At 35.3% G+C, this 13,489-nt stretch overlaps 1 protein-coding gene across 5 annotated transcripts in view; it reads right to left on the reverse strand.

The window, feature by feature from the left end:
* Window positions 1-1,767: 1,767 nt before the first annotated feature.
* The window catches only part of MIB1 (MIB E3 ubiquitin protein ligase 1), a 77,175-nt gene continuing 65,453 nt past the window's right edge, over window positions 1,768-13,489 (reverse strand). For 3 of the 5 annotated variants that reach the window (XM_068190906.1, XM_068190896.1, XM_068190886.1), the window contains exons 20-21: window positions 12,758-12,858; window positions 1,768-8,127 (exon numbers count right to left, since the gene is read on the reverse strand). In XM_068190906.1, the coding sequence (XP_068047007.1) occupies window positions 7,987-8,127; window positions 12,758-12,858 (242 nt within the window). In that variant the 3' untranslated portion in view covers window positions 1,768-7,986. Of the gene's footprint in view, window positions 8,128-10,704; window positions 11,018-12,757; window positions 12,859-13,489 lie in introns of those variants that run through there. The other 2 variants (XM_068190924.1, XM_068190917.1) reach the window with 1 other exon arrangement.

Consider the following 13,489-nt stretch of genomic DNA (forward strand, 5'->3'; position numbering starts at 1 on the left):
CATTCCTTCCACTGAGCAGCCTGATAGGCTTCAAAGCATATTTAACTACAAGCTGTGTTACTAGAGAGTGGAAAATATTAATCAGCTCTAGCCATCTAGGGAGACTGTGGTTATCATTAAGAATATGTGGGACACTCATACAAGAATTCTTTTCCCCTGCCTGCTGGACAAGCTCTTTCATATAGTTTATCTGCTCCAACTGCATGCTTTTGAAAAAAAGCTTGACTAAATGAATTCTTTCAACTAGAGCTAAAGGCAAACACTCCACTGGAACTTTGCCCTAATCAATAGTAGCAATGTTCATGTCACATGAGAGTCAGAGGATAGAATACGGTGCTTACTGAAGTCAGCAAATAACCTAATTATACTTAGCCTGCCTGAAGAAGGAGACAAGCTAGGTTTGGTCCACCCACATATTAATGCAATCATCATTATCCTTACCCCTTGTTTGCTTTCTGCTTATATTGTAATAAAAAGTGGTGCCAAATGGAGGGTGCTACTGACCCCTTGTGGGAGAAATACACATTTTAGGTTGCAGACACATCAATGGGGAAATTGGCTCAGAATTAAGATTGCTTCCTTATCTCCAACAGATTTATTTCTAAGGAAAATTCAGCAAAACACTGATAGTGTTGCAAGAGGTCACTATAGTCTCACAAGTGTATTTTCACAATTTCAGGCAATTTTAGAAATTAGGTTTATTAGCTTCTCTAGGGCAGTCACATAAGTGTCAATAAATCCTAATGGTAGTAGATACTGCAATGGCTTTCCCATAACTTAAAGTCTTGCATTGTTGAAGACTAAAATATATACATTGCCAGTTGGCACAGTTCTCACTTTTTAATATAAACTATTTAAATCCATCATAGCATCACTTCTAAAGACTGCAAAAAACTCCTACCTTACTATCTCCTGGAAAGCCAGGACATACTACTGTGCTGAAAAGGGAACAAACCATTTAAAACCCTGAGGTTTTTTTCAGCCAAAACCTTCTTTTAAGTATCAAGAAATGTTGGTATGATTCATTCTTGAAAGCAAAAGTTTTCCAATGCATGTCACCATCATGAGCACGGCTGCACAAACCACATGAACTTCAACAATTTTATTTCTGACTACTTATATTTCCTTTCCTTATGGTGGAAAACCAAGTCTGAAAAGAAAGGCTAATGCTTTTTTATTCCAATACTACCACTAATCTTTGCTACCTAAATGAAACAGTACATCCATGAAGAACTCTATATTTGATTAATGTCAAATCCAGAGGAGATCTCCATGCACTTTCGCCACTGCCATCAAAAAGAGAAGACTCTATATGGGATACAGCTGGAATGACTTAGAACAGCAAAGTGCACTGTACAGAGATTAATTGCATTATACAGTACTTATATTACAAAATTGTTGTAGTTATTTATATTGTACAGTATGAAACAGCCTTCTCAAAATCTAAACCCATCAATGCCAAATACTAGCAAAACCTGTGGCTTCCACTACAATCAACAGCAGGGGCTGAAACCCTTGAGACCACAGAGATGAAGTCTACAACCAATGCCAGCACTGTTCCCACCATGTTCAATGGACATGTAAGGAGAAATATGTGAACAGGTTGTAAATCCCAAAGCAAAGAACAAGAGGCTACTTCAAATGTATTTCAACAATTTGCATAAGTTACTTAAAATTTTTTTTTCAGAAGTATTTGAAAACACTATGTTTTCATACAGATCTGTCATATAAACCAAGGCTGAAGAAACTTGAAAAATGAAAAGAAACTGAGAAAGGGAGCAACAAACTTTTTATTCTGTCAGTTCCTTTTTTTCACCTGTACACTAGGACAAATAAAAACACTAAGCCATGTAAGTCTGGTTGGTTTTGTTGCCTTTGATTACATAGACTTTTTTTTTTTTTTTTTTTTACAAATGCATCCATTACATTGAATCCTAAAAGTACAAACCATGATGCAGCATCTGTTGTCTCAGAATATGGAAGTTACTGTATCTGGCAGGAGATGTTTAAATGATCACATTCACGTAGCCAGATCTGTAAAGGCCATTCAGTTACAAGTAAACACAGAGTCTAACATACACTTAACAGCAACTCAGGTCAGTAGAACAGTACTATGAACTGCATATTTACAGAAAAATTTGCACATAATCCAGAGATAATTTTAAATCAACTTTTCTGTTGTTACAAAATAATCCACCCTTCAAATTTCTACTGTGCTCCTTTAACAATGTTTGAGTACCTTGGAGATTCAAAGGCACGTAGCATTTCTGATGCTTCCACAAACTCATTCTTCAGGAACATATAATAAAAGAAACATGTTTTTTAAGAACTTTGGACTGCAAAATTTCTCAGTAAAGTCTGGTGCTCTTTTAAACATTGTATGCCTACAAGTAACCAAGTTTGCACGTACTTTTTCAGGTATCCAATTTTCAAATTCCATGGTGACATCTAACATCATTACAACTAAGAAGGAGGAAGACAAATGAGTCACCACCCCTTTTCCAATGTTGTGTGCAAAAAATCAGTATTAATTCAGTCCAACTACACTTTTAAATCAAAGCTCTTGAAAAAGTCAGTATACATCTTATATGACAAGTTTTACTAACCATACAGTACATCAGCATTTCCTTTGAAAGGCTTAGACCTTGCTAAGCAGTTTTAAAGTAAGCAATTATATAATGCTATCTGCATACAGAAATACACTACACTCACACAGGCAATCTTAAATTTCTCTAATAAACAGTCATGTCAAAATCTACAGTTTACAGAAAATACAAAGTTAGTTTTAACAAAAGCAAAAAACGTTTGTTGTGATTCATTAAAACCTGTTTTCTAACATGAATAGTTTGCATTCATGAAGACACTAAGGCTGGGACAAACCAAGTATTTCCTAGAAGCTCAAAATGACACAAAGTTTTCTAACTATGAAATGGCATGCAAACATACTGATTTGTTGTTGGTTATTTCTCTCTCACTTACAGAAGATTTACTAGATCAGAATAAAGCAGGTACTTTTACATGTTATACAATGACCTCTCCCTCACACTAAAAATGTCACATACAGAAAATTTTCTCAGCTGTCTTTGACACAAAAGCTGCTCCTTTAAATTTGAATACTATGCCCTTCAGATCCTCATGACCAGTGCAACAAATAAACAGCTTTCAGAAAGCTTAACAACATCTAAATTTCCCAATTTTCCTTTACAGAAAATATATACAAGTTTATAAATCCATGGCAAGGGCATTACAACTATATTAACATAAACTTATTAACTGGATTGAAAAGATACTTGTATTCTTGTGAAGACCCTATGGCTGCTGCCCATTCAATAGTTCTATCAAGGCACTGTACAGTCATTAAATCTCTAGTATTCTCCAAGATGTGCTGAAGAACATTGTAAATGTGTTTAAGTTGTTAAAAAGCCCTGAGTCAGAACTTGCGTATTTACCACAGGCTTAGCTATAAAAATGGCACACACTAAAGCTTCTGCAGACAACAGTTTAGCTTTGTCAACACAAATAAAGTATGAAATGCACACAAAGACAACAGTATGAATTCCAGCAACTTATGCACAGGTATACAGTGTACTTTGTGGCAAATCACACAAAGCTATTGTATGCAATTTACACAGTAATTTTATAAAGTAAAAAACCCTCTGCAATGTATTCAGACATCAAAACTGATGAAGCAAAAGAAAGTGGATGCATTTCCCACCCCTTTGCAAGGACAACGAACAGCTAGAGAAGAATTCAGCACTTTGACAGAAAGGAGGTAGCACTGCTAGTTAGACTGTAGTGTTGTTGGGGTTTGGTTTTTTTAAGTGAAAACTTGACCCATGCAGCACAAAGAACAGGATAGGCTCTTCGGTTCACCAGCTGCTACTGGAAGAGTAAAATTCAATTTCTGACAATTAGTTTTGTAGAGGAAGCTCAGATCACTAGCTGAAAGCAGCTTCTTCAACCAATTTAGTGTTTACACTAACTGCAATTAATACTGCTAAACATAATTACATGTACATAAACCTTCATCTCTAGAAAATATCTACACAATAAGTACTTAATTATTTTTAAAAGACCATTTCAGGTCTTTAAAAGAAGCTAAAATACCAATTGTAAGACTATGCTAACAAGGCACAAGTACTTGTGCAAATCTGCTATATTCTCAGCCAGTCCAAGTTAAGAACACCACTTTCTAATAAACTTTCACATTTACAAAGTAACTTGTTTGCTATCTCACCAGTGTAGTTTTTATTATCCACTTCAGGAAAAAGGGATTTCTCCAAACCCCAACATACAAATACACAGTAATCCAACAAATGGAAAGTATGTAATAGCAGCCCAGATTTTGGGAAGTGCCATATAAGCTTGGGCCACAATAAGTGATGGTACAAGTTTTGAGGGGAAAAAAGTCAAAGGTAGTTATACAAAAGTTAACCATCTACAACCACTAAATTTATTCTGTTAACCTCTTAGGTTGTCTTTACACTTCAAATCACTGCATAGTGATATAACTGTTAATGTCTCTTAATGAATGGAAAAGAAAATGTTTTACTTAAACATCTGAGCATACCTCACACTGAACAATACATATTTTTAGGTATCTTGTTTCAAGAAACAAATAGAGATATTTAATTCCATTTAATTTCAAAATTGTTATTATATGCCGGGCACTAGACATAACAAACCTTATATTCTACAATTTTACAATAAATTAAATGCCCAAGTGATTTTTCTGATTTTCACTTTGCTCAGGTGAAATTTAGACTTTAATCTTTTGATGAAGACAGATGCACAGTGGTATTTCCTTAGCTCTACTACTTGTTTTGATCCCCTTTGGCTTTCAAAAGTGAACTTCTCATCCTTGAAATATGTGCTATCCAATTAAACATTCATACTCTGTGCACAATGCACAGATAACCACAAAATAAAGTGAATGAGCTTATTGGGCTCCTTAACAACACTAGCTCACCTTCTACATCTGAATGAAAAGAGAGGGTCTGAATATAAATATTTATTTCCATAAATGATACCAGATTTGCAAGCATTTTTCCTCATTAAGTTTTTTGAAAGTATGTATCGCCATCTCCAGACAAGATACAATACTCCTGTCAATAACAGACCTATAAATCAATAAATCAAGCATCTTGGTTAGCTTTCCTAGTTTTTCTAATTCAGTTGTTTTTCTTGGCACCAAAATAGCATCAAGCTGACACAGTTCAGCTTCAACTGGCACACAACACTGCTGAATTAGTCCAATCACAAACTGCTATCTGCTGTGAGAGCAGTACAGGACATTAAAGCTGCTCCTACAGCAATACTTTCAGTCATTGTCTCCACTTCCATAGGACTGTGATGGTATTCAAGTACTGAGGGTGTTAAACAGTAACTTACATCTTACATCCAGTTTCCTAACCAGGATGCTTCAGTTCTGTTCTAACTCAGCTGAATTATTCAACTGATGCTAAGCTGGAATACTTTCAAGTAATTCTGGCTTGTTCCAGCAAAAAAGAACCAGGAAAATGCATACTGCTCTATTGAGGTTTCAGTTTTGAGTTGCGTTATCAAGAAGAAGAGATCCACCCTGCATCCATGCAGCCAAGTTTGCAGAGGTTATCTTAAAGAATTAAGAGGACAAAATATGTCTGCCAGAGACAGAGGAAATCAAGGTAAAAATCTGATGCATGACAGGCTAAAACTCAGAATGGATCATCAAAGGGCACATCCTATTACAGAAGTATTTCCAGGGGAAGCCTGACAAGAAACTGAACCCTACTATAGAAAATTCAGCTGTAAAACATGCTACCAAAAAAAAAAAAAAACACCCAAAAAAACCCATCACCCCCCCCCAAAAAAAAAAAACCAAAAAAAAAGAAACCAAAAACCTTAGTAACATGCGTATTGGCCAAATGAAAACTGCAATGAACACTCAGATGCACAAAGAGTTCAAGTGGAGATATCAAAATGCTGAACTGAAACAAGGCCTTACATCAAAAACTTTCCAAAACTCCTTCAAATTTTGGTATTTTTGAATAGGAATCAAGAAGTAAAAAAAGGGAAGGCTGCTTCATTCGGTCAAGGATATAGATGCAGATTATCTGAGAACAGATGACCACTAGTATACGAAATAAACCAGACTACTACAGTGACTCCAGATCGTGATTGTGTCCAATGAAAGAACACTGAAAATAATGAGGAGCATTTGGAATGCTGGATGAGGATTAAAGATGACTATTGTAAGGCTGTGTATTACACCACTTCATGGTGTTAAAAGCCCCTCTACATATACTTTTCCAACATATCACTGTACTTGTTTCCTGGAAAACATTTTTCAGTGTTTAAATCTTATTGCTTAAAGGTTTGTCTATCTTTACAGTTTATTAGTAACAGTCTTCTGAGACATCTGCCAACATTTGCACAGTTCAGGCATTATCAACGTAAGTTTCAGAAGACAGATTGATTTATCTGAAAAGACCACAATTATAACATTATGCTTACTTGGATCTTTCCCTGAACTATCCTTTAGTCCACATTTTAGACATATGCAATGAGAATTCAATGATAAATTCATCTTAGCTGCAAGTAAGGCACCTAAGTGACTCCAGCATGGATTTCTTTAATGTTCTGCAAGAGCATGTCCAAATGAAGTCTGCACAATGGCAATGGGCTACATGAACTATGTACTCAGAAAACTGTTGAATCACTTAGGAGTAAGCACAGATTCCTTTTATCTACAAGAAATCCTTAAATCAGCGTATTTTCTACTAGCAAAAAGGATGAAAGGATACATTTGTTTTCAAAATGTTAATAGTTTGCAGTCCATAACAGTAGCATTTTGGGGGTCAGGAGGAATAGCTCTTTATCATATCAGGGACAACAAACTCCTTCAGCAAAATTCAGCTCAACTAGGCACAGCTCACAAAATTCACTGTTCTGTCAGCAATATCTTCATTTGCAGTATTACTCAGTAATGCTCACAGGTAAATTCTGGTGTTAATACCCCACTTAGATGAATAATCAATATTAAATATTCTCTTTTGCTGTTGACACTGTTTGCCTGGAGACAATAAAACTCACTTAAATTTTACAAAATCTGTTTTTTCCAAATTCACAGACCCACAATTTTTAAACAGCTCTGCATGTGTGTGTTTCTACACAATGGATCAAAGTCACTCATCTAAAAGGGATAACTGACCCACTGCTCAAATGTTCTCCTTTCCACTGAAGTTAAAAGCAATTCCACACAAAGTCAAGTAATTAGCAGAATTATGAAGTTCACTATTTAAGTTACTTAGTTTGAACATGTTAGCTCAAAGTGCGGTTTTGGAAACAAAATGCTTCTAAAACAGATTCCTCTTTTTATTATTTCCTACACAACCTATCCTCAGGAACAAGAGGCATGATGAAGTCAGAATCACCCTAACATTGCATTCTGAGGCATGACGTTATGGGAATAGTATATCTATTATTACTGTGTATATATTTTGTATTGATTTTTCATGACTGTGTATTTCAAGACAAATTAATTGTGAATCAGAACTGCCACAGGAAATGCTGACACATAAAAAGCATAAAGCAAAAAGAAATTCTAAATATTTATGTTTGATAGTAACTGACAATATAAAAAAATTCCCTTACATCACTTGACATCTAATACATACATGATACACATGAACAAAACCAAAATAAGACTGTCCCTTTAAACTTTTAAGGGGAAGAAGACAGAAACAAAATGAAAAAAAGATTGCTTTAAATTAGCATTAGGCTTAGATGTTTTTTAAGAGTAAAGCTACAAGCTGACTGTTCAAATACTGTTTCTTTTATTTGGTGTGTTCACAGTCTTTAAACAATTACTATGTAACAAACCTGTGCTACAGTATTAGAAATGTTTTCATTAGAACCCTCCACTACCATACAAATTAACAGAGGATTAAAACCATCAACACGACCTTACTCTTTCACAACCTAGTAAAAGACCCTGGCCCCCGTTTAGTACAAAAGGATCCTCCGTTCAATTGCTTTGCGGCATATGGGGCACTCGCTCATTCGGTCTCCACAAAGCTGACACGTTCCATGGCCACACAGAAAGATCATGTTCTTCAGGCGGTCCAAGCAGACAGGACACATCGTCTGGAAAAGATTTTCACAGGTTACGTAGTCAGTGGCAGTAGTTATACAGTACTGAATATGCAACATATAAACTGCTGAAATTCAACAACAAATATGTCATCCTAAGCATAGCAGATAATTGCCATAGCCACTATTTTTTTTTTTTAAATCCCATTTTTATTCCACATGGACTTACAATATATGGGCTTTCCCTATCCCATCATGACAAAAACAACTATATAGATTTTTTCTAAATATGATTTCTTTAATTAAGGTGATCCAGTAGTAGGCTGACATCATATTTTCAATATAATTATGCAAGTTTGCAACATTAAAACATTCTACAGAAACACTCTCCTTTACATCATGTAATCTTCCAGGGAACAAAATATAAATAGCTTGATGTATGCGATGCTTGCGTTATGATTCACAAATTTCTTCTCAGGCTGGCTAGCCATTCATATACTTACCTGTAAACACTAAGCACTTAACACCCTCAGAAGGAATAAAAACATTGTATAATCAATATGCTAGGCAAAATTTAGTACTTTGTGGAAGTTACCTAGATTTTCGACCAAAAGAACACCTCAAATGAAGAACAGTTTAGTAAATCTGTAACCTTCACTCATAACAGCAGCACAGCAAACTTTTAAAATCAGTTTTAATTGCTGAACGTGAAGTGATGGTCAATGCCCAAAGTTCTTCAACAGCAAAATTCATTTTGCACCAAGCCACTAAGGAACAATGTCCTTCACCTTTTGTCATGTGCAGAAATTGAAGTTTTCATATGGCATGTTCCTTCACCATAAACATATTGCAGCCATATTAGGATTTCATTTATAACAGTTTATCAAATGTTAGTAAATGAATAGATGTTACAACAGATGAAAATTAACACCATCCTATAGAACAAATCAAATCTAAGATGTCCTCTTATCTGAGACACACTATATATATCTAACAATTATGAATATTGATCTCATACATAACATGAAATACTGACAAGGCTCGTATTTCAAATACAAATTCATTTTATCACCATCTTGCACCTGTGACTTGCTTCTGTATTCATCATTGGGGCTTCACTTCAATTTGTTCATTGCATGAGAGAATCCATACCAAGGTAACCTATTCAGAAAAACCCTAAAGCACATTTTCTATGAAATCAACAGGTATTACTTCCTAGGTTAGACAGCTTAACTGAAGGCCAAAAAAATTCACCAAAATTCTCCTTAAGAGTTTAAATTGGCATGGAATCTGGCCAAATCACTATTTTAATCTCCAGGATACTAGTATAATGGGCTAGCAGGAAACTAATATTTCCAGGTAAAACCATAAGCCATTTTATGCTTAAAAAAAAGCCCTGAAAGGGGTGTGCTCCAGCTTTGCCAGAATTTCCACAGCGTTGTAACAAAACATACTCAAATTAAAAATTTACAGAAGCCTGTCTGTCAGTCAGTCCTGCTCATTTTTCTTTTCCCACAAAGTCATCACCTTTGCATCCTGCACATCAATAGGACTTTCAGAGTATTCCTACTTCAGTAATGCTCAGACTTCAGGTATCAGTGAAACAGCTATTTCCAGTGCAATGAATACACAGCTGTGTGACAAGTGTCTATAACTTGGCAGCACTGGTGTGATGGCCTTTCACAAAGGACTGACAAAGCAAACTCTCATCTTATCTTTGGGAAAAATCCCAATGTGTAGCCTTTATTCTATGTTTTGGCTAATTATTTGCTTTTGTGTCTAAATATAGTATCAGAATTATGGACGTTACAAGGGTCTGTTTCTCTCCAAATGCTACACCATCATTTAAAAATGAAAACATCCATTAAGGGGCACAGAAATAATAATAATAATAAAAAAATAAAATCTGTTGAAACACCATTACTTATGAACTGTTTCATTCAGTAAAGGACAGAAATCCCAACATTTTCATTTTATAGTCATGCAGCACTAGAAAATTGCCCTATTTCTCCTGCTTAGTACAGAAGCACAGTAAAATATGTTAGCTGTTTAATTTCTTAACATGATACTATCTTAACACTTAAGTTACTTCACACAGTAGGATGACTCAGCTGGCAGAATAACAAGCTTCCTGTTTGCTATACAATTCTCTTGTGACAGGCCTTTCTCAATTAGTTCAGCAGTCTCCCAGTGGGATACAAGCCCAGATAATTGAGTTTTAGCCAACTCTGAAGGAGAATTCCTTATTTAACCACCATCTTACACACACTTTTACAGTGAAAGGAAGGTCACTGCAAGCCTTATGCCCCATCTGGGCAGCAGAAAATAAGAAGTGAGAAATAAGTACCTGTAACTATTGTACTATTTGTTAGAATATCTTCTGCATGAAACCCCATTTTTTATTTGCCTGCAACATTTAACTCCCATCATTTGAAAGAAAACAAATAGCATAAAAAGGTACTATGCCTGTTCTATATGACAATTCTTCAGGTAAGTACTCTGGCAAAGTGCCCATTGCACCTTAAGCATAACTGAGTTTGCAACTCAGAAAATTTTTTTGTCACTAACAAGGTGTTTTAAACTGCTTGAAGTATCAATGCCTCACTATGAAAAACAGTTTTTACAACAATATACAGGTGCACAGTGACAAAATAAATTTATTTTTTAAGGAAGAAGAAAGTGATGTAAGTATGGTGAAGGAACATACGTAAGATATTAGATGGTGATGATGATTATGTATGAAATGGAGTGAAGGTATTGCAATTACAGTCAAAAGGGTTCACATTCAGGGAATCCCTGAAGAATGGTGTGGTCATCAGATGTGGGAGATTCTGTTGACATCAGCATCACTTCTGCTTGGCACCAGAAATAGTTTTAAAAGCTTGCTGCACTAACATATTAGATTATCATTGAAGGTATGAGTTGAAACAAAGGCTTATACCTGCTGAGAGAGAACAAATTAATTTTAAGTAGAAAAATATCAATTGAACACGAAGACTGAACTGTTACAGCACAAATCAAAAGAATACACAATTATAGTGGAATGCTATGCCTAACTTCAAGCACAAATTTAAAAGATGAGATGATAAATTTTAATCAAATCTGACTTGCTACTCAAAAGTATGATACAACTTGCCCTGTTACAAGACTAAGCACAAAAGACACTGAAAAAGCACAAGAGTCTCAAGCCAAGAGGCACACAAGGAATGACCAGAATGATCTCCTTCTAGTCAGAGGCACTGAACAATTATGGCCGGTGGCTAGCAAAATCCCAAAGGTTAGAGAAAATCAGAGAGACTAAAATAGCACCTAAGGAAAACTGACAAAAAAGCCCTGAGATTACATCTAATCAAGAAGAAAAACTGTAACATAAAGTAGTTTTCTTTTCACATGCCTATATATAATATTATCAGCATACCCAAACAGAACTCTAATCTTCTATAACTCCTAAGTACCCTGAAAAAACGTATCTGAAGAAAACAGATTACTTGCATTTAAGCATGCATCTGGCATCTTCTGTACGTATCATTTCAAATGCCAAAAGAATAACCTTATTCTTTCCATTCAATGCTAAAAAGTAAAGCAGAAGCTATACAGTGGATGTAAGCCATCAGAGATGACAGTAACATCTGAAGTTTCCAGGTAAGACAAAGATGCATTTTCAAATTACAATTTTCAATCTTGCATGTTCTTTACAGATAAAAACTACACAGGAAACTGTTTTTAATTTCTATTACCAGGGTGCCGGCCCAGTCACCACACGACAGGAAAAGCTCTTCACAGACATTCAGTTGAGCATATCAGCTCTCAAATTTAAGACATTTAGAAACACAGGCCCTAAAACTGGCAATCTAAATGTTCTATCCCTGGCTTTCATGCACATGAACAGCTGAATCCAACAACTACTAGGACTAGATGTGATGCTGCCATCACTGAAGTATTATGGACTGCTGTAAGCCTACTAGAGGAAAAGGCAAGCTAGAACACTTCAGTTTCCTGTATCCATGAAAAGTTTCTTCCAATTGTGTTATATGCATGGAAGCAAAAAGTCACATTATCAGGGCTCTAAGAGAGTAAGCTCATTCAGTAGGCAGATATTCCAGATCCCTTACTGCCAAAAGAGCTGGAAACACTATACCTAATTACAAAGATAAACATTATCATTTAAATTCCAGATATTTGGATTACGTGTATAATACTTTCAAAGTTTTAACCTTGCAGCCACACAGTTTTCTGAAGAGTGTGTTCACTATACCCTTCATAAGACAGGTAACTGTCAGCTATCGTTCCAAGGCAGTTAATGAACAAACAAGTCAAGATTAAGGTAGATACAGAATGGTGAAAATGATCTACTTTTATACTGTTCTGTGAAAACAGCTTCTGCTGTACCCAGACATTCAGGTCAGCTAAACAGTCAGAAATGTACTGACTGGGAAGAGCATCCTTTTTTAGTCACATCAACACAACATGCCCTAATAGATGGATTATCAAACATGGCCACTCAATTTTTTCTTTTAACCCTGTACATAGAGGACATACAAGCCACATCCCACAAAAAATATTGTTCTTCTATCTACAGTTTAAGACCAGATGTACTTCAACATGTCATTTTGCTTTAAATAATAGAGGATGCATTGGCTTTTTCAATCAAGTGATTCATGCAACTTTTATCCAGCACTTTTACCTGTTCCTTGATGTCTTGCAATTGTTGCTGCAGCTTCTGTACATCTGCATTGACATTAGTGTTGTCTTTGTCCTTCTGCAAAACTGGAATGTTTCCACTTGCTGTAAGATTAAAAGAAAATAAAGGTACATAACTATGCAGCAATCTAATGAACCAGGAATAATTATTTCCAGTGTCACAGCTACAATTTTTCAATTATCTGAAAAAAATGTTAGTCAGCCATCTTTGATAATCTAATTAAATTAACTAACCATCACTGCAGCTCAACAAAAAAATTCTTTGAGTTTAGTGGTAGCACTTCTTTGACAAGTATTTCCATAATAATGATGGTTGTAGTCCCTTAATGTTCTCAGAATTCTTATTTGTCAGTGAAGTTCCTGACATAAATATTTTTTGCATCAGCTTAAAGAAAAAAAAAAGCCAAATTCCTTCACGCTGAAATTACTTTTTTATCTTGGCTTAGATGATTCTATTTGGTGTTCAAAACTGCCCAAGTGTCCTGGAAGCAGTTTGTTCAAAATTTGAACAAGTTCAGATTAATATTCCCATATTTGACTGATCTGGGAAGCAATATGACTATATGAAGGAAAAATTGTCAAGTCTTGGATTTCCAGTGCGAGTATTGAAAACATGATTTTAATGACTATTCTTATATTTATCTATTTCAGAACACTATGACAAGAATGAACTAATATTCCAATTCTCATAAACTCAACTGAAATACTGTGTACC

The sequence above is a fragment of the Anomalospiza imberbis genome, chromosome 1 (assembly GCF_031753505.1).
Source record: "Anomalospiza imberbis isolate Cuckoo-Finch-1a 21T00152 chromosome 1, ASM3175350v1, whole genome shotgun sequence".
Classification (NCBI taxonomy): Eukaryota; Metazoa; Chordata; class Aves; order Passeriformes; family Viduidae; genus Anomalospiza; species Anomalospiza imberbis.